Source organism: Salmo salar, chromosome ssa28 (assembly GCF_905237065.1).
Source record: "Salmo salar chromosome ssa28, Ssal_v3.1, whole genome shotgun sequence".
NCBI classification, from domain to species: Eukaryota; Metazoa; Chordata; class Actinopteri; order Salmoniformes; family Salmonidae; genus Salmo; species Salmo salar.
In genome coordinates, this window is record NC_059469.1 from 32,513,713 (window position 1) to 32,535,045 (window position 21,333).

Genomic DNA, 21,333 nt, shown 5'->3' on the forward strand with positions numbered 1-21,333 from the left:
TGACTGTGTTTGTGTTTCCAATATTTAAGAGTGATGTATTACAAGTAGCCTATGCCTATTGTTATTGATTATGTCGGCATATGAGTGCAAACAAAAGTGGAACTTCAAGTTTCATTTCATGTAAATCATAATACACTTGAAATGAATATGTTGTATTTAGCCTACAAGAAAACATGCGGATCATTGATCACACATAGCCGTACTCAGATACTGTAATAAAGTAATACAATACTGTAATACAGTACGCACAACTACAGTATGGACTACAGTTCCCACCATCCTTTACGCCCAAGCAGGAAGAACGTTCGTAATATAGGCCAATGCCACTCACTCTCTGATCCAAGTTAGGAGCTTTCAGCTGCCAGCCGTGGCCCATTATGTAAGTGCCGCTGAGAATTATTTGCAGTGCCATTGCAAAACGACCCGTTTCCTGACCGTTTTGCAAGGTGTGCAATTGTAATATTGCTCTTTGCACGGACACACACGGTTCAGACGCAAAAAGGCTCCAAGTGCATGAAGATCGCGGCTTGTATTCTGCATCCTTGTTGCAAAGCAAGCCGCTGAAGCAAGCTTCGGTGCGAGTGCGATGGAGGGAGGGAGTGAGAAAGAAGGCAAAGTCTCTAGTGCATCCCCTCCCCCCCATCAAAGCAAAGGGGAAATGTCTCAGCCAAAGGGAGGTAAGACTATATTACATGCGATCTGTGCAAAACGACTGAAATGCAATTAGTTATGCATTGTCTGCAATGTGCATTGCTACAAGTTGAATATCGTCAATGCATGTTAAAGTTTATGCGGTAAAAGGGTCAGTTGCATTTCCTGTTTAGATCTTCCCCTTTGCAGAGTTCCTGGTAAAACGAGTCTGTCTGTCTGTCTACTCTCAGCATATAATAGCTAGATGCTTTTTGCTCATGTTGGTGGTATTTGCAGTCCTCTTGTACCAGGGATGTTATAACCTAATTAAAGCTGTCACATAGTCAGCAACTCCCTGCAGACATATTGCAACGCCTTTTATATAAAGCATGTACGGTCACATGCACATTTCGACGAGATGTTGCCTTTGCAAGGTAATGAATCAAATGCATTTATTGCAGTGTATCGAGTAACTGTAAACTTTACTATTACAGTACGTGCGTTGTAAACGGGGAGTCAGGGGGCACGATTACAATGTGACAACATGCAGCTTTCAATTGGTTAAGTTCAGTTCAAACTGCTCAGGATAATCACACTGAACTTCTTCTGACAATTTTATTAAATGCAGTTTTATTTTCACTGTTAGTGGTGCATAATGGAAATTATTGGGACGCCTATAGACCTAGGTAGACATTTTATAAAAAGCTAAATATAGATTTGCTGTATTTAAGTCTACTGTATTGAGGTGAACAGTTCAAGAAACAGGGCAGTAGGCTATTTAAAATACGAGTCTCCAAGCAAAACATCCCTGCCACATTCACCAAGTAAAAGCTCAGACACAGGTAGGATTGCCAAACGGTTACCTGCTGACAGTACTTAGTGCCTGCAGTCAATCTCTAGTGTTCACACAGCAAAGACCTTGGAAGTTGTCAGCCACTCAGCCTGGTTAAAATTCTACTAAGCAGAAGATGGCAGAGTTTTTTGTTTTGTTTTATTTGGCAATGCATAGCTGTGTGTATTGCTTATGGTCTAGATTGCAAGCTATCTGCTCAAATGTTGCTATTTTGTAGAAAACCCTTGTTGATACTAGCCAGATGGCCACAGGTGTATAACTATCTAGCAAGATGACGAAGAAAACGATTTAATTCACTCGCCATAATCCCATACTGCCAGTCCAGCCCATAATCAAATGTTTAGCTAGCTAACGTTAGCATATTCGCTAGCTAAGGCCACTGCACTAACTCAGCAGCTGTTACATGGATGCTAGCTAATCCATTGTGATTTAATTATAATGTCAATACCTGCTACAGTGGTTAGCTAGCTTGGAGGAAGTATTCAGTGCATTGCGTCTGCACTAAGCTAGCTACTATCCCATAGCCCACATTGCATATGAAGTCTGACTGGCTCATCTATGGATGTACGGAGAAAATGCCCTCTTTTTCCTTTTTTTGGCTCCCCCATGTGGGGGGTTCGTGCTCTCTAATTGGCTCAAAGTCAAGTTGTTGGCTACTGATGAGCATTGCGATTCTACAAGTATAATCAGTAGGTTCGTGGCTACCGGGTCGGCACGCAGCAGGTACAGCTTCTGTGCTAGCAAGAGAAAGAACAGCTTGCCACTGTATTACGTGTCTGTCGACAGTCAGATTCTCATTTGTTTCTTGCTTAAGTTTCTCTCAAGGTGGACCACTGAACAAGAAGACTAGACCTAGAGACAATCTCTATAACCCTCTGGAATGTATTGCTATTGATCTCCGTTGTGCTTGATTAATTAATCAATTAAGGTCACTGATCAATTAGAAACTCCCCTCACCTGGTTGTCTTGGTCTTAATTGGACACACAGTGACAAAAAAACACAAGTCACTCGTCTCGTACCTCCATGGAATGAGTTTTGACACCCCTGATGAATATTTTCAGAGAGTATTTTCAGCGTTTTCACAACATGGGCCTAATTGTCCTGTTACTCCGATCCATCTAAACTCATTCATTGGATGATTCCTTTCCACTTTCCACCTAGACAGTGGAGTTCTTAACTAATCAGTGGCCTTACTTGATCAATGAAGAACAAAGGGAGAAGTGAAAATCCGCAGACACTCAGCCCAACCATCTGCAATTGGAATGGTGTAAAGGATGCACATGTCCCATAGCTGCAGTCCTCTGCACTTAGTGGACCCTACTGCATTCCTAAGGCCAAGGCAAACATCTATTTTAACACATCATCAAGGAGAAACATGCGTATGATTTGCATAGCCAGGAGGGCTATTATTGGGTGTGTCCCAAATGACACCCATATTCCCTGAATAGTGCACTACTTTTGACCTAAGCCCAACGGGTGCTGGTCTAAAGTAGTGCACTACATAGGGAATAGGGTGTCATTTGGAACGCATCCAACTACTTTGTGAGGTCGTCTAGTATGGGCTCTCCAATTGCAGATGGTTGGTTTTCACATTCCGAGGCTCAGGTTAGATTATTGCGTAACTAACAGGTTACACACCTGTTTTGTTGAAGTAAATGTTTTGTCTGTAATCCCCCACCAAACACACACACACACACACACACGTGAATGTACAGACGACACATGACGGTGTGTTTAGCAACCAAGCCGATGCGTGCGCATCTTCGGCGCAAAACGGACAGGGTTGGCTTAGAATCATGGGGTTATTGACAACATATAAAGTATATTTAGTCTCCAATGTTTCTTGAAAACTTAAATACATTTGCACAATAAGCACTTGTTGTCACTCAAATACGTCATTACAGTTATTAGTTACTTAGCTATCGAATTTTTCCCATATTGTCAGACTTGGTATGAATCAAAACGCCTAAAAACACTTAAATAAAACTAGCTGAAACAAGCCACCTACGAACCCCCACCATAGTAGCTTCTTGTCTTTGTTTCTAGCTATCTGGCCATCCAGAATCACAACAACACACAGCTTTCTACACCTGCACACGCACAGCACACACTCTGGCTGGCTGTGCAGGATATGACCAGCTAGTGGCTCGCCCCTGATTGGCAGCAATGTTTACCTTTACCTGTGGGCTTCTGTCAATACAGGTGAAACGTCAACCTCCCCACACACACACTGGTGTTGCAGCTAATGATTAGGTGGACGCTTTCGATGTGGTTAATACAAAGCCATATTTTAATTTATGGACTCGGCTGGTTTGGAACTTTTATGTGATATTAAGACGGAACACTGTGTTCACACTTTTTTGTTTAATCTGTGCAAAATAAAATGCCTGCAAAACAGTTTCCATTGAGTATTTCCATTGTTAGAAATGCTGCACACCAGACGTTGTAGTGTGAGCATGCCTTGCAGATACATATGTTCTTTTCGTTAGTAAGGACTCTGGAAAAGCATTAAAAAAATAAATAAACTCAAATGCTGTGATAGCAAATGCCAAAGAATTGATCAAGAATTTAGATATTCTGCAAATGATACTGGCTCCTGCTCTAATTGTTGTGCAAGATAAGTGCATGCGAGTGTCAGGCCTAGGCTAGGATGGGTTTACAAAAGGGGGGGGCTACCAGACACATCTATTACAACGTGTGTTTCCGTCATGTCAGTAGGGACTAGGGAGTAAATGATGCTGTGAGTCTTTATAAAAAAAAAGAAATACAAAAAATGCAGTTTGGCCCAGAGATGGACCGTTGTGCTTTCATCATTGTCTGTTGTACTGTGCTGTGACACTGGGGATGGTGATGGCAGCAAGTCAGCCAGTCAGTGGCCCGCTCAGTGCGTGTCCCTGTCCTCTGCCGTCTGCCACTGTAGCCCAGCCTCAGCCGACCCTCTTGCCCCAGCCTGGCCTGCACAAACACCCCATTTGTCATGCAAATAGACCCTGTGTCGTTTTCAGCTGCACAGATAGTAAATTTGCTGTTTCGACGGGCCTATTGTTGGTCCTGTTCCAAGCCTATAGTGGCTTTCTGCTGCAATAACAGTAGGATTGTTCACTGCATTGTTAGCTGATGATCCACTAAGTGTGTTGTGTGTGTGCAGAGATGGAAAGTATTTGTTACGTATATTTGAAATGCAGTGCCTTCATAAGGTATTTATACCCCTAGAGTCTAGGGGTATAAAGCTGTAAGACAACAACTTGTGGAATAAGTCTAGGGCCTAGACTTATTCCACAAGTTGTTGTCTTATAGCTTGAATTGAAAATTGATTAAATATTTTTTTCTTCTCTCACCCATCTAGACACAATACCCCATAATGACAAAATATATATATTTTTTTTTTAGAAATGTTTGCACATTTGTTGAAAATGTAAACAGAAATATATCATTTACATAAGCGTTCACACCCCTGAATCAGTACTTTTTTTTGCTAGAAAGGCATTTCACTGTACTTCTGACATTGACACTTGTAGAACCACCTTTGGTAGCGATTACAGCTGTGAGTCTTTCTGGGTAAGTCTCTCAGAGCATTCCACACCTGGATTGTGCAACATTTTCCCATTTATCCTTTAAAAAATTCTTCAAGTTCTGTAAAATTGATCATTGCTAGACAACCATTTTCAGGTCTTTCCATAGATTTTCAAGTAGATTTAAGTCAAAACTGTAACTCGGCCACTCAGGAACATTCACTGTCTTCTTGGTAAACAAGTCCAGTGTAGGTTTGGCCTTGCGTTTTAGATTATTGTCCTGCTGAAAGGTGAATTCATCTCCCACTGTCTGGTGGAAGGAAGACTAACCAGATCTTCCTCTAGGATTTTGCCTGTGCTTAGCTCCATTCCATATATTTTTTTTATCCTGAAAAACTCTCCAGTACTTGACGTTTACAAGCATACCCATGACATGATGCAGCCACTATGCTTGACAATATGGAGAGTGGTTCACAGGAATGTGTTAGATTTGTCCCGAACATAACACTTTGACTAAAGACATTTCAGCTTTTCATTTTTTTATACATTTGTAAACATTTCTAAAAACATAATTCCACTTTGAATACTTTCTGAAGGCACTGTATGTATTTCAATACTTCTGAGTATTTGTACTTTGTATTACACTGGACTGAACTCCAATGTATTTTGCAATAAGATACTTTTGAGGGCTTTAATTTGTATTTTTTGAAAATCTTTTTTCTGTACCATTTCTTTTTGGCCCCCTTTCAACCTGCATTGGTATCAGAAGTTTGATTTGCGCTATGGTCTGATAATAGTGTATTCTAAATGTGTATGTAAAAATGAACAATTGCAATGCATGCTGAGTATTATTCTAATGAGCTCCACCCTGGAGCAAGGCCAATAATAATACCCAGTGTGCTTTGCAGTTCATTTTGGTATGTTCATTTTCACATTTACATATAAGCAATTCAGCAGACACTCTTATCCAAAGGGACTTACAGTCAGTGCATTCAACTAAGGTAGATAAAGAATCACATTTCAGTCATAGCAAGTAAAACGTTTCTGTAACCGTTGCTAAGAATGTTGTTGCTGTTCGAGCCGACTTCTTGCAGATTTAGCACATTGATTCACAGTCCGGCATGCATCATGCTCCCTAGTACAGTAACAACTTACACAGTTACAAAATCAAGATGTAGCAGCAGGAATAGAAATGTCTACTCAAATTCCAACATAATAACACTGTCTGCAAGAGGGCATGTACTGAACTATACTCTACTTTAATGTACTGAACTCTACTCTGCTTTACTGTGATGTCCAAACTTGTGAAACATGAGGAGAATGACATTCATATCCTTAACAGATCAGGGACCCATGATGTAATTCCGGTACGGTAATTCCGTTACCGGGTGTAAATCCACTTCACATACTGTAGTTCAATAACCAAAATAGATTTTTCTAACTCGAGGTGTCATGTCATAGCTGACACCCCATTCTTTCTGCAGACATTTTTTTTCATCTTAATTCGTAGCAGATATTCAGCAGTTTTTGGAAAACGTGGTCGTGTAAACCTGAGGGGGATTTTACTGTATTTTCATTACCAAAGTTTGCATCTGCATATTTCTTCCATTAAAATCGTTTTTGTAACATTTTCAGTGGAAATTAAGTATTCCTTGTGCATAGAGTTGTATGGTTTGTTAAACTTTCAAATCAATGGTTTGTTTGGCATACATTTGAATATAAAAATTAATCAAAGCTCAAGTCCGTTATCGTGGAATTGCCGGAGACCACCACACCAAGCCATCTGTGCAGGATAAAGCTTGATGCGTCAGGACAGTGGTTGGCAAATAAATGTCAACACAAAGTACAACTTAGTCAGACTGCGAGACAAGACAGTAGATGGCTCCACAGGGTTAATATGACAAATGCATCTTCACGAGCCTTGAGCTCTCTGTGACGATCTCTGTGCTGGAGCTCTCTGATAGGAGCATAAATCTAGTCTCATCTTCATTCATCCTGCCTGGAGCCAGCCACCCCGCGGTGAATGCGATCACAGCAGGTCTCCAACAGTGTTTTCTCGCTCCCTGATCTCAAAGGGGAAGGGGAAGAAGTCTGCATCTACTCTGTAGCTGATCTTTACCGCACATCAAGCAGGTCAAAATAATACATTCAATGCATCACAGCTGAATCGTAACATTCATCTTGAAACCTCATCAGGCTTCCTGAATAAGCAATCAGCTTTCTCTACACGTCATTGACGCGGCTGACACACATTTCTCCTGGCATAACCTCCCTCCCTGCAACTATAATCCTACAATTGTTTTTATTTAACCTTTTATTTTACTGAAGGGACGTTTTTAGGACAATCAGTTTGGTGTGTCTGATGGGCTATAGTTAATGTATGTTTTAGTAAATCAATGTCATGTGTCTGAAACAACATTTCTTGGTTCCTCTATGGCTGCGTTTACACATGCATCTAAATTCGGATCTTTTGCCCAATTATTGGCAAGAGCTGATCTGATTGGTCAAAAGACCAATTAGTGTTAAAAGATCAGAATTGGCCTGCCTGTTTAAACCCAGCCTATCAAGATAGAGGGTGAACTTTGGCTCCCTGGCTCTGCTGGATGCAATAAATAAGCCTAGCCATTGTCATCATGGATGGATCAAAGGTGTTTTGATATTAAAGCATTCGGGTGGCAGTGCACTTAGCTGCCCCCTGCCTGATTACCAGTTGGACCTTGTGTGCAATTGACCAATAAAGTGATCTCTCTTAAATCCCCCCAGCTAGCACACTGAGAAAAAGAGAGCTTGATGACCTGCAAATTACTGCTCTCCGGTTACCACCGAGAGAGTACATCTCATCGCATGGCATGCTATCCCACAGTAACTTTATCCCAAATGGCACCCTATTTCCTACATAGTGCACTACTTAGGGAAAATCTGTGCACTATATAGGGAATAGGGTGCCATTTGGGATGGTATGACAGTACTCTGGATGTGGGACAGACAAGCTTTCTGGAGGTAAATAGACAAGACATTTTGATCCATGTTTTTAAAATGGTGATTGGGAAAAGTGCCTGGATTTGAATAGGAAGTGCTTTTAATTATGTGAAATCCAGCTAAAAAGAAATGGTGGTCTAACTTGCACGTTAACAACACCCCTGTTAGGGTTTTATAAATGTAATGGATGTTACGCTGCTTCCTTAGCGAGTACTGTGGCTTCCTGCTTCGGCTCACACCGAGGCTCAAACCCAGCACTTCTGCCTTCCTAGCACCTATGATCGCCCTCCTGAAACGTCTTACCAGTTGGCGCCACGCAAAAAAGCTAACTATTCACTGATGCAGGTGAGGACACTATACAGTGAGGGGAAACAAGTATTTGATCCCCTGCTGATTTTGTACGTTTGCCCACTGACAAAGAAATGATCAGTCTATAATTTTAATGGTAGGTTTATTTGAACAGTGAGAGACAGAATGACAACAGAAAAATCCAGAAAAACACATGTCAAAACTGTTATAAATTGATTTGCATTTTAATGAGGGAAATATGTTTTGCAGAGGGGGTCAAATACTTGACTTAGTACTTGGTGGCAAAACCCTTGTTGGCAATCACAGAGGTCAGACATTTCTTGTAGTTGGCCACCAGGTTTGCACACATCTCAGGAGGGATTTTGTCCCACTCCTCTTTACAGATCTTCTCCAAGTCATTAAGGTTTCGAGGCTGACGTTTGGCAACTCGAACTTTCAGCTCCCTCCACAGATTTTCTATGGGATTAAGGTCTGGAGACTGGCTAGGCCACTCCAGGACCTTAATGTGCTTCTTCTTGAGCCACTCCTTTGTTTCCTTGGCCGTGTGTTTTGGGTCATTGTCATGCTGGAATACCCATCCACGAGCCATTTTCAATGCCCTGGCTGAGGGAAGGAGGTTCTCACCCAAGATTTGACTGTACATGGCCCCGTCCATCGTCCCTTTGATGCGGTGAAGTTGTCCTGTCCCCTTAGCAGAAAAACACCCCCAAAGCATGTTTCCACCTCCATGTTTGACCGTGGGGATGGTGTTCTTGGGGTCATAGGGAGTATTCCTCCTCCTCCAAACACGACGAGTTGAATTGATGCCAAAGAGCTCCATTTTGGTCTCATCTGACCACAACACTTTCACCTAGTTGTCCTCTGAATCATTCTGATGTTAATTGGCAAACTTCAGATGGGCATGTATATGTGCTTTCTTGAGCAGGGGGACATTGCGGGCGCTGCAGGATTTCAGTCCCTCACGGCATAGTGTGTTACCAATTGTTTTCTTGGTGACTATGGTCCCAGCTGCCTTGATCATTGACAAGATCCTCCCGTGTAGTTCTGGGCTGATTCCTCACCGTTCTCATGATCATTACAACTCCACGAGGTGAGATCTTGCATGTAGCCCCAGGCCGAGGGATACTGACAGTTCTTTTGTGTTTCTTCCATTTGCGAATAATCACACCAACTGTTGTCACCTTCTCACCAAGCTGCTTGGCAATGGTCTTGTAGCCCATTGCAGCCTTGTGTAGGTCTACAATCTTGTCCCTGACATCCTTGGAGAGCTCTTTGGTCTTGGCCATGGTGGAGAGTTTGGAATCTGATTGATTGCTTCTGTGGACAGGTCTTTTTTACAGGTAACAAACTGAGATTAGGAGCCTCCTAATCTCAGCTCGTTACCTGTATAAAAGACACCTGGGAGCCAGAAATCTTTCTGATTGAGAGGGGGTCAAATACTTATTTCCCTCATTAACCTTTATGGGCTAGGTCCCACCTACTCAACAGCCAGTGGAATCCCGTGGCGCGATTTTCAAATACCTTAGAAATGCTATTACTTGAATTTCTCAAACATATGACTATTTTACACCATTTTAAAGACAAGACTCTCGTTAATCTAACCACACTGTCCGATTTCAAAAAGGCTTTACAACGAAAGCAAAACATTAGATTATGTCAGCAGAGTACCCAGCCAGAAATAATCAGACACCCATTTTTTCAAGCTAGCATATAATGTCACAAAAACCAAAACCACAGCTAAATGCAGCACTAACCTTTGATCTTCATCAGATGACACACCTAGGACATTATGTTACACAATACATGCATGTTTTGTTCATTCAAGTTCATATTTATATCAAAAAACAGCTTTTTACATTAGCATGTGACTAGCATGTGACTAGCATTCCTACCGAACACTTCCGGTGAATTTACTAAATTACTCACGATAAACGTTCACAAAAAACAGAATTATTTTAAGAATTATAGATACAGAACTCCTTTATGCAATCGCTATGTCCGATTTTAAAATAGCTTTTCGGTGAAAGCACATTTTGCAATATTCTGAGTAGATAGCCCGGCATCACAGGCTAGCTATTTTGACACCCACCAAGTGTGTCACTCACCAAACTAAGACTTACTATAAAAACAATTGGATTACCTTTGCTGTTCTTCGTCAGAATGCACTCCCAGGACTTCTACTTCAATAACAAATGTTGGTTTGGTTCAAAATAATCCATAGTTATATCCAAATAGCGGCGTTTTGTTCGTGCGTTCAAGACACTATCCGAAGGGTGACGCGCCCGACGCGTTTCGGTGACGCGCCCGACGCGTTTCCATTACCGTACTTCGAAGCATGTCAAACGCTGTTTAAAATCAATTTTTATGCGATTTTTCTTGTAAAAAAGCGATAATATTCCGACCGGGAAACCCTGTTTTAGTTCAAAGACGAAAAAATAAAAACATGGTGTCGCCTCGTGCACGCGCCTCAGTCTCATTGTCCTCAGATCGACCACTATCCAAATGCGCTATTGTTTTTCAGCCATGGCCTGCAAAGCCACCATTCATCGTTCTGGCGCCTTCTGAGAGCCTATGGGAGCGTTAGAAAATGTCACGTTATGCCAGAGATCCCCTGTTTTGGTTAAAGATGATCAAGAAGGCCAAGAAATAGTCAGAGAGAGCGTTTCCTGTTTGGAATCTTCTCAGGTTTTGGCCTGCCAAATGAGTTCTGTTATACACAGACACCATTCAAACAGTTTTAGAAACTTTAGGGTGTTTTCTATCCAAATCAAACAATTATATGCATATTCTAGTTACTGGGCAGGAGTAGTAACCAGATTAAATCGGGTACGTTTTTTTATCCGGCCATGCAAATACTGCCCCCTATCCCCAACAGGTTAAAATGCATATCAATTTATAACATTTTTGACATGCTTTTTTCAGTTTTTTTGTTGTTATTCTGTCTCTCACTGTTCAAATAAACCTACCATTAAAATTATAGACTGATCATTTCTTTGTCAGTGGGCAAACGTATAAAATCAGCAGGGGATCAAATACTTTTTTCCCCTCACTGTAGGTTCAGGAGTTCGTTTCACACATTCCCATGTGCCACGTAAACATCTCTCTCTCGACTCTCCAGCCACTTGTGGTGCGTGTGGGTGTACTGTTGAATAAAACAGGACGTCACCTGGTCCACTTGGCACCATATACAGTTGAAGTTGGGAGTTTACATACACCTTAGCCAAAAACATTTAAACTCAGTTTTTCACAATTCCTGACATTTAATCCAAGCAAATATTCCCTGTCTTAGGTCAGTTAGGATCACCACTTTATTTTAAGAATGTGAAATGTCAGAATAATAGTAGAGAGAATGATTTATTTCAGCTTTTATTTCTTTCATCACATTCCCAGTAGGTCAGAAGTTTACAAACTCAATTAGTATTTGGTAGCATTCAAATATTTGGTAGCATTTAAATTGTTTTAACTTGGGTCAAATGTTTTGGGTAGCCTTCCACAAGCTTCCCACAATAAGTTGGGTGAATTTTGGCCCATTCCTCCTGACAGAGCTGGTGTAACTGAGCCAGGTTTGTAGGCCTCCTTGCTCGCACATGCTTTTTCAGTTCTGCCCACAAATCTTTGATAGGATTGCGGTCAGGGCTTTGTGATGGCCACTCCAATACCTTGACTTTGTTGTCCTTAAGCCATTTTGCCACAACTTTGGAAGTATGCTTGGGGTCATTGTCCATTTGGAAGACCCATTTGGAACCAAGCTTTAACTTCCTGACTGATGTCTTGAGATGTTGCTTCAATTATATCCACATAATTTTCCTCCTCTTGAGCCATCTATTTTGTGAAGTGCACCAGTCCCTCCTGCAGCAAAGCACCCCCACAACATGATGCTGCCACCCCCGTGCTTCACGGTTGGGATGGTGTTCGGCTTGCAAGCCTCCCCCTTTTTCCTCCAAACATAACGATGGTCATTATGGCCAAACAGTTCTATTTTTGTTTCATCAGACCAGAGGACATTTCTCCAAAAATTACCATCTCTGTCCCCATGTGCAGTTGCAAACCGTAGTCTGGCTTTTTTAATGCGGTTTTGGAGCAGTGGCTTCTTCCTTGCTGAGCGACCTTTCAGGTTATGTCTATAGGACTCGTTTTACCGTGGATATAGATACTTTTGTACCTGTTTCGTCCAGCATCTTCACAAGGTCCTTTGCTGTTGTTCTGGGATTGATTTGCACTTTTTGCACCAAAGTACGTTCATCTCTAGGAGACAGAATGCGTCTCCTTCCTGAGCAAAATGACGGCTGCGTGGTCCCATGGTGTTTATACTTGCGTACTGTTGAACGTGGTACCTTCAGGCGTTTGGAAATTGCTCCCAAGGATGAACCAGACTTGTGAAGGTCTACAATTCTTTTTCTGAGGGCTTGGCTGATTTTCTTTTGATTTTCTCATGATGTCAAGCAGAGGCACAGAGTTTGAAGGTAGGCCTTGAAATACATCCACAGGTACACCCCCAATTGACACCAATGATGCCATTTAGCCTATCAGAAGCTTCTAAAGCCATGACATCGTTTTCTGGAATTTTCCAAGCTGTTTAAAGGCACAGTCAACTTAGTGTATGTAAACTTCTGATCCACTGGAATTGTGATTAAATCAAATAAGCTGTCTGTAAACAATTGTTGGAAAAAATACTTCTGTCATGCACAAAGTAGATGTCCTAACCGACTTAACAAGAAATGCGTGGAGTGGTTGAAACACTTAGGTTGGAGTCATTAAAACTAGTTTATGTAAATTTCCAACTTCAACTGTAAGTAACTGGAAGAAATGTCCCTGCAGTTCCACAGATTGTGTGTCATCTAATCTCGGGGACAAATTTGTTTTCTTTCCTTCTTTCTGGACTGTAAAACCCTAGCCTCTCACATCCAGCCAACTCAACAAGGCCACTAGGCCTACATCCTGTTGTAGCCTGGCCAACTCAACCAGGTCACTAGGCCTACATCCTGTTGTAGCCTGGCCAACTCAACCAGGTCACTAGGTCTACATCCTGCTGTAGCCTGGCCAACTCAACCAGGTCACTAGGCCTACATCCTGCTGTAGCCTGGCCAACTCAACCAGGCCAGTAGGACCTACATCCTGCTGTAGCCTGGCCAACTCAACCAGGCCAGTAGGACCTACATCCTGCTGTAGCCTGGCCAACTCAACCAGGCCAGTAGGATCTACATCCTGCTGTAGCCTGGCCAACTCAACCAGGCCACTAGGCCTACATCCTGCTGTAGCCTGGCCAACTCAACCAGGCCAGTAGGACCTACATCCTGCTGTAGCCTGGCCAACTCAACCAGGCCAGTAGGACCTACATCCTGCTGTAGCCTGGCCAACTCAACCAGGCCAGTAGGACCTACATCCTGCTGTAGCCTGGCCAACTCAACCAGGCCAGTAGGACCTACATCCTGCTGTAGCCTGGCCAACTCAACCAGGCCAGTAGGACCTACATCCTGCTGTAGCCTGGCCAACTCAACCAGGCCAGTAGGACCTACATCCTGCTGTAGCCTGGCCAACTCAACCAGGCCAGTAGGACCTACATCCTGCTGTAGCCTGGCCAACTCAACCAGGCCAGTAGGACCTACATCCTGCTGTAGCCTGGCCAACTCAACCAGGCCAGTAGGACCTACATCCTGCTGTAGCCTGGCCAACTCAACCAGGCCAGTAGGACCTACATCCTGCTGTAGCCTGGCCAACTCAACCAGGCCAGTAGGACCTACATCCTGCTGTAGCCTGGCCAACTCAACCAGGCCAGTAGGACCTACATCCTGCTGTAGCCTGGCCAACTCAACCAGGCCAGTAGGACCTACATCCTGCTGTAGCCTGGCCAACTCAACCAGGCCAGTAGCACCTACATCCTGCTGTAGCCTGGCCAACTCAACCAGGCCAGTAGCACCTACATCCTGCTGTAGCCTGGCCAACTCAACCAGGCCAGTAGGACCTACATCCTGCTGTAGCCTGGCCAACTCAACCAGGCCTCAACCAAACCTACATCCTGCTGAAGCCTGGCCAACTCAACCAGGCCTCAACCAAACCTACATCCTGTGGCTAATATGCTATGAGAGAGTTTGCAGACTGCAACGCTTGGAATCCTAATTAATGCTAGCTCATGTTAGGCTGCTACCAGGCCAACAACTGTTACGTCGGTGCTTCCCTTCATTTACAAGTTATCCACTTGATCTTACTATTGCTTTGGCCCATTCTTCATACTCTTGCAGATGTGGTCTAAAACCAGGTATACTAAATAGGATCTGAAGATCGCATACCCCCATAGTTGAGCAGTGATCTCATGTTGTAGTCATGGAGGTGAAGTTAGCTGCCGACCTAGTTAACCGCTACTTAGGCAGCACTGTGCTCTGCCGTGACCTGGAGCTGATACCCTCAGCACGCAGAGCACTGCCGTCAGTATCGTTTAAGTCAACCCCAGCCGTGTAGGAAGTGTATCGCCATGTGACTGCTGGTGAAGACATGGTTCCCAAAAGAGCTTCATAATATAACAGCTGTAACCTAATGGATCCATATGTATCTGACATCTTTGAAAGTGTATGGTATCTGACTGCCAGGACGGTCAGAAGTGGCATAACAGCCGCAGGCTCAAGAGGAGTTATTTTCATCCCATCTCTCTGTCTCCATTTCTTTGCCCTGGCCCTGTCTCTCTTTTCCACTCCATGGCTGCCCCCCCCCCCCCTCCCCATCTCTCGTTCCCTCACTCCCTCTCGCCTTCCTGCCATCCCTCTCGCGGATGTCTGATTCATCTTTCTTCCTCTGGGTCTGTGTAATTCCATTGAGGGACTTTTGGGATTGTTGGAATTCCCGGCATGCGTGTGTGTGTGGGTTTGGAAGAGTGAGAATGAGCGGGTTGGTTGGTTCCGCCTGCTTTGAATGCCATCCTGGGTTTATTATCAGCATGGCTGGGCATGGGCCTGTCTGGCTGCACTCTCACACTAAAGCTTTTGCTCCAGATTTACAGTGCTCAAAGCACTCACTCTGAGGCCGCCTTGGTTTCAGCACAGATCGCTCTGGCATAGTCCCCTGGCTGTTAGCATGCCGTCTCTGACAGGACATGTTTCCCCTGGCTGTTAGCATGCCGTCTCTGACAGGACATGTTTCCCCTGGCTGTTAGCGTGCCGTCTCTGACAGGACATGTTTCCCCTGGCTGTTAGCGTGCCGTCTCTGACAGGACATGTTTCCCCCTGGCTGTTAGCGTGCCGTCTCTGACAGGACATGTTTCCCCTGGCTGTTAGCGTGCCGTCTCTGACAGGACATGTTTCCCCTGGCTGTTAGCGTGCCGTCTCTGACAGGACATGTTTCCCCTGGCTGTTAGCGTGCCGTCTCTGACAGGACATGTTTCCCCTGGCTGTTAGCGTGCCGTCTCTGACAGGACATGTTTCCCCCTGGCTGTTAGCGTGCCGTCTCTGACAGGACATGTTTCCCCCTGGCTGTTAGCGTGCCGTCTCTGACAGGACATGTTTCCCCTGGCTGTTAGCGTGCCGTCTCTGACAGGACATGTTTCCCCTGGCTGTTAGCGTGCCGTCTCTGACAGGACATGTTTCCCCCTGGCTGTTAGCGTGCCGTCTCTGACAGGACATGTTTCCCCTGGCTGTTAGCGTGCCGTCTCTGACAGGACATGTTTCCCCTGGCTGTTAGCGTGCCGTCTCTGACAGGACATGTTTCCCCTGGCTGTTAGCGTGCCGTCTCTGACAGGACATGTTTCCCCTGGCTGTTAGCATGCCGTCTCTGACAGGACATGTTTCCCCTGGCTGTTAGCATGCCGTCTCTGACAGGACATGTTTCCCCTGGCTGTTAGCATGCCGTCTCTGACAGGACATGTTTCCCCTGGCTGTTAGCTTGCCGTCTCTGACAGGACATGTTTCCCCTGGCTGTTAGCGTGCCGTCTCTGACAGGACATGTTTCCCCTGGCTGTTAGCGTGCCGTCTCTGACAGGACATGTTTCCCCTGGCTTCGTTACATGCTGAAGGAAACCGATTACAAGACCTGCTTGGTTGGTGGAATTTCATGTTAACATTAGGTGTGGCAAAGACAGCAGGGCAAAGACTCCTTCAATTGTCTTTTCTTTTGGCTTCAGTACTTCTCGCTGGTATTTTAGTTTTGCCGTCTTCACCCCTGACGCTAAATCTTTGAGAGAGCGAGCTTCTCCCCAGTGACCTCTTGCTGGCATCTCACAACATGCTTGTCTTCAGCCCATGTGCTGCAAATCACTGGGAATGATATACTACTTTTAATTAGGTTGCATTTCAAAACAAACTACATCGAATGCTGAGATCAGCGAGGAAAAAGCTGATGCTTTGAATATTTTGACTTCAAATTGTGCAAGATAATGTGGAATAACTAAAAACATCAACTGTATTTGCATAGCTTGCAATAATTTCCTCTCACAGTTGTGAAAATATATGATACAAGAATTGTAATGTTAGGAAGGCCTGTTGAAGAAGACATGTTTTTGAGATGAAAATATTCTATTGGCTCAGGACAGACAATGCAGCGTATTATCTTATTCCTGCCCTGTACACTGTAAATTATATAATTTATTGATTAGTGGAAAAATATATATCCATTACATATCAGGATATTTATTTATGACAATAGGCCTATCGCAATATTATTTTGGACGATATCGCAATATTATTTTTGCGCTAGTCAGCTCAGCTGTAAAAGGTGAGCCAATATGTTTTCAGCACTTTTTTAAAAATTTTATTTCGATGACTTTATCAAAACTTGTTTTATCACGGGTCTCTTTTTTGTTCTGCCGCAGGTTCTGTCCCTTGTGATTTTTCTTTCTGGAGAAATCTGCCAAAGTCTGCATCACAAATGGTGCCCTATTCTCTTTCTAGGGCTCTGGTCAAAAGTAGTGGATTCTATATGGAATTGGGTGCCATTTGGAAATGGCTCTGATCTAACCACTTTAACATGTTGCGTGACTGTGTGAGTGAATGCAAAGTTAATTCTTTGGCATGCAGCTCAGTGCATGACTGTCTCTTTCTATCATTATGAGTTGCTGCCCTTTGCTTACATGTCTCCCATCTCTCATGCATGCAAATGTGAAATGAATGTATAGCTTACAGTATAGGTAAGCTGTTAAGTCAGTGTGTGACGTGCATGCAGCAGGGATCTCAGGGGGCTGTGTCTGTGGACTGGAGATGGAAGCTGTTGTCTTCGCAGAGCGTGCCGCATCTTGTTCCATCCCATCGAGCCAGAGACTTGGAGGCTGAGGACCGTGGAGTTTTGCTGAATCCCCTGTCAGCCTTAGCAGCATGGCATGCATAGTCATGGAGATAGCCTGGGGAACCTGGTACTCAGCCATGGCCACTCACCAATTTCTTCATTTTGGCAAAGTGTTGGTAATGAAACGGTTAGAGAGCCTGCCTGTAGCATACCCTGCCAGCCTGGCAGAATGGAAGAAAGCTTGGTGGTGCTTAACCAGTTTTTGTTTTGGCAAAGTCCTTGTAATGAACTGGAGAGAGTCCCTCGCCAGCCTGCCTGGCATTGACATGCATAGGCTAGTCATGGAAAAAGCTTGATGAATGTGGTGCCTGGTGCTCAGTCATGTTAATAACCACTCACCAGTTCTTTATTTTGGCAAAGCCTTGGTAATGTGCGGCAGGTAACCTAGTGGTTAGAGCATTGGACTAGTAACCGAAAGGTTGCAAGATCGAATCCCCGAGCTGACAAGGTAAGAATATATCGTTCTGCCCCTGAACAAGTAAAAATGTCACAGCACTATTTGAGGGAGCAGTGGGAAGCGCTAAGTGCTTGTCCAAGAGGATGTAACATTGCAAAGCATTCAGTTCAATGCATTGTTTGTCAGCTCTTGAAATAAAATGAATATAAAACGTTCTACATCACTGAATACACTCCGGGTGTTGAATGGAGCAGTGAACTCCTATTTTTACATTCTGAAACCTGCAGTTGGTAGAGTACAACTCCTTTGTGGTTTGGTTTGGTTAATTTCCATTCAAACAGTCATAGACGTAGGCCTATTAGAAGACTAGCTAGTGTCGGTTTGCAGATGCTATTGTTGTCTGTGTTAATACGTGTGGGAGGGGCCCAAAGTGACATTTTGGTGCAACAAAGCTGCTTTTGGGAAGTGTAAACCGTGAGGCATTGAGGCCACGGGGACGTTACAGCGGCGCATAGAGATAGTGGTGGCACGCTGGACTGTGTGTGTTTGTCTGTGCTTGTGAGGTTTCGATCAGAATGTGTTTTTTTTTTTTTTTCTGTGACGGAATTAATGTTTTCCAGCTAATGGGGATCCTAATAAAATAGACAATTTTTCTTAAAAGTGAATAATAATTGTAGTTGAGTTCATTGAGTATCTTTTTTATCACGGCTTACTGGAACTGCACCTGCAGTACATCGTAGCACAGACGTTGCATTGTCAGGTATGTTTACCATCAAGTACTGCTGTGTGTGCGTGCAATGTGCATAGCATTCTCACAAATACTCAGGAAGAAACTCCACTTCTACGATTCAGATCATCCAAACTGCCAGTTCAGTTACTTGAAACAGTTCCTCACGCTCCCAAACATTCCGATCAAGCCAAAAAACAAAACAATAGGCAATATGGTTCCTCCCTCCTCCTGGGAGGAAGCATAAGTATACTCCCTCCACTTTAAAGATCTATGTACTTACTAGGTGACGCCACCACCGCCCATAGCCAGGTGGTGGGCGTCGCCTCGTAAGTACATAGATCTTTTAAAGTGTGGGCGTGTCTGTGTAGCTCTGCTGCGTGAGTGAGCAGGATTAGAAATACTATTTGAGATCTTTTTGAATATATTGAGCGTTTGCTTTAGTCTGCCTGGAGTACCAGGTGGGTGTGGTTTCCACTTGTGGGATTTTCTATTGGTTCTGTTGCAACAGGCAAGCTCTATCAAGCACAGCTAAAGTACATGACAGGATTTTGAAATAGTACTTGAACCCAGGTCTGTGTGTGTGGAAGCACTAGCTGCTGTGGTCCAGTCAGGGGAGGTGTGATCCAGATGCTCTGGTGAACCACACACACACACACACACACACTCTTTGTCGGCGACGGCAACCTGTCACTCACACCCTCAGGAGTGTCCATAATGCCTGTTACCGTGGCATGGAGCCCAGATGTAGAGAGCTCTAACTCACGTGGCTCCAACGCTGCAGACATATCTCACAATCGCAGCGGCCTGTTACATTCAATTAGGTTCTGGAGTTAGTCACCGCATCCAACCGTAAGTGTCTGACGGGCTGTGGGCTGCTGGACTCAGGCTCTGGGCCCTACAGCAGTGGAAATACACTGCAGGATGAGACATCTGAGATGACTAGAAGTAACATTTTAAAAACTCAGGAAGAAACTCCACTTCTACGATTCAGATCATCCAAACTGCCTTTCTAACTTTGTTGAACGTGAATTGCTGTCTTCAGGTGTATGTGTTGGTTTATAATTGTGTTGTTCTACCAGTTGTTCATTGCTGTTATTTCTCTCCTTTCAGGTAAAAGGAAGCCTGGGCTCAAGCTCTCCAAGGAAGTGTTTGAGCAGCCTCCTGCTGCTGCTGCTACGTAAGCCTTTCACTCTTCAATATCTTCTTTACATCTACATCTAAACCTTTACATTAAAATTTTTACATGTGTGTGTCCCGTGTGGCTCAGTTGGTAGAGCATGGTGTTTGCAACGCCAGGGTTGTGGGTTCGATTCCCACGGGGGACCAGTATGAAAAAAATTAAAAAAAAATATGCATTCACTACTGTAAGTCGCTCTGGATAAGAGCGTCTGCTAAATGACTAAAATGTAAATGTAAAAAATGTACATCTTTGCCTTCAGAGTGTATTCATACCCCTTGACTTATTCCACGTTGTGTTGTTTTACAGCCTGAATTAAAACATTTGATTAAATATAGAGTACCAGTCAAACAGTTTGGACACACCTACTCATTCAAGAGTTTCTTTATTTTGACTATTTTCTACATTGTAGAATAATAGTTAAGACATCAAAACTATGAAATAACACATGGACTCATGTAGTGACCAAAAAAGTGTTAAAACAAAATCAAAATATTTTTTATATTTGAGATTGTTCAAAGTAGCCACCCTTTGCCATGATGACAGCTTTGCACACTCTTGGCATTCTCTCAACCAGATTCACCTGGAATGCTTTTGAAAAGGGAATTAATCTCCCAGTGTTTGGTGGAAAGCAGATTGAACCAGGTTTTCCTCTAAGATTTTGCCTTTGTTTAGCTCCATTCTGTTTCTTTTTTTTATCCTGAAAAACTCCCCTGTCCTTAACGATTACAAGCACACCCATAACATGATGCATCCACCACTATGCTTAGAAATATGGAGAGTGGTACTCAGTGACATGTTATGTTGGATTTGCCACAAACATAACACTGTATTTAAGACAATTTGTTGCAGTATTCATTTAGTGCCTTGTTGCAAACAGGATGTATGTTTTGGAACATTTTTTAATAATGTACAGTGTTCCTTCTTTTCACTCTGGTATTGTGGAGTAACTACAATGTTGTTGATCCATCCTCAGTTTTCTCCTATCTCAGCCATTAAACTCTGTAATGGTTTTAAAGTCACCATTGGCCTCATTGTGAAATCCCTGAGCGGTTTCTTTCCTCTCCGGCATCTGCGTTAGGAAGGACGCGTGTATATTTATAGTAACTGGTTGTATGTTTTTAAGCACATTGTTACTCCTCAACTTATTTAGGCTTTTCATAACAAAGGGGTTAAATACTTATTGACTCCAGACATTTCAGCTTTATATTTTTAATTAATTTGTAAAATAAAAAAAATAAAAATGTATGACATCATTCCACTTTCACATTGTGTGTAGGCCAGAGACGCAACATCTCAATATAGTCAAGGGATGTGAATACTTTCTGAAGGCACTGTATATCACAGCTCTTTGTATTACGACACTGCATTATTCACCTTGTGTAATTACAAAAAAAAACTCAAGTACAATCCAGTCACTAAAGTAGTAATAGTACGTGTATTTGTACCAAACAGTTCGGTACAGGAACCTCGGTTTGGTC

The 21,333-nt window shown here is 43.4% G+C and overlaps 1 protein-coding gene across 2 annotated transcripts in view; it reads left to right on the forward strand.

Moving 5' to 3' along the window:
- The first annotated feature begins 315 nt into the window (after nucleotides 1-315).
- Nucleotides 316-21,333, forward strand: part of mkk6c (MAPK kinase 6c) — a 56,250-nt gene continuing 35,232 nt past the window's right edge. Inside the window, exons 1-2 of one of the 2 annotated variants that reach the window (XM_014180279.2) lie at nucleotides 316-677; nucleotides 19,786-19,852. In XM_014180279.2, coding sequence (XP_014035754.1) covers nucleotides 587-677; nucleotides 19,786-19,852 — 158 coding nt within the window. In that variant the 5' untranslated portion in view covers nucleotides 316-586. 2 annotated transcript variants of the gene reach the window in all.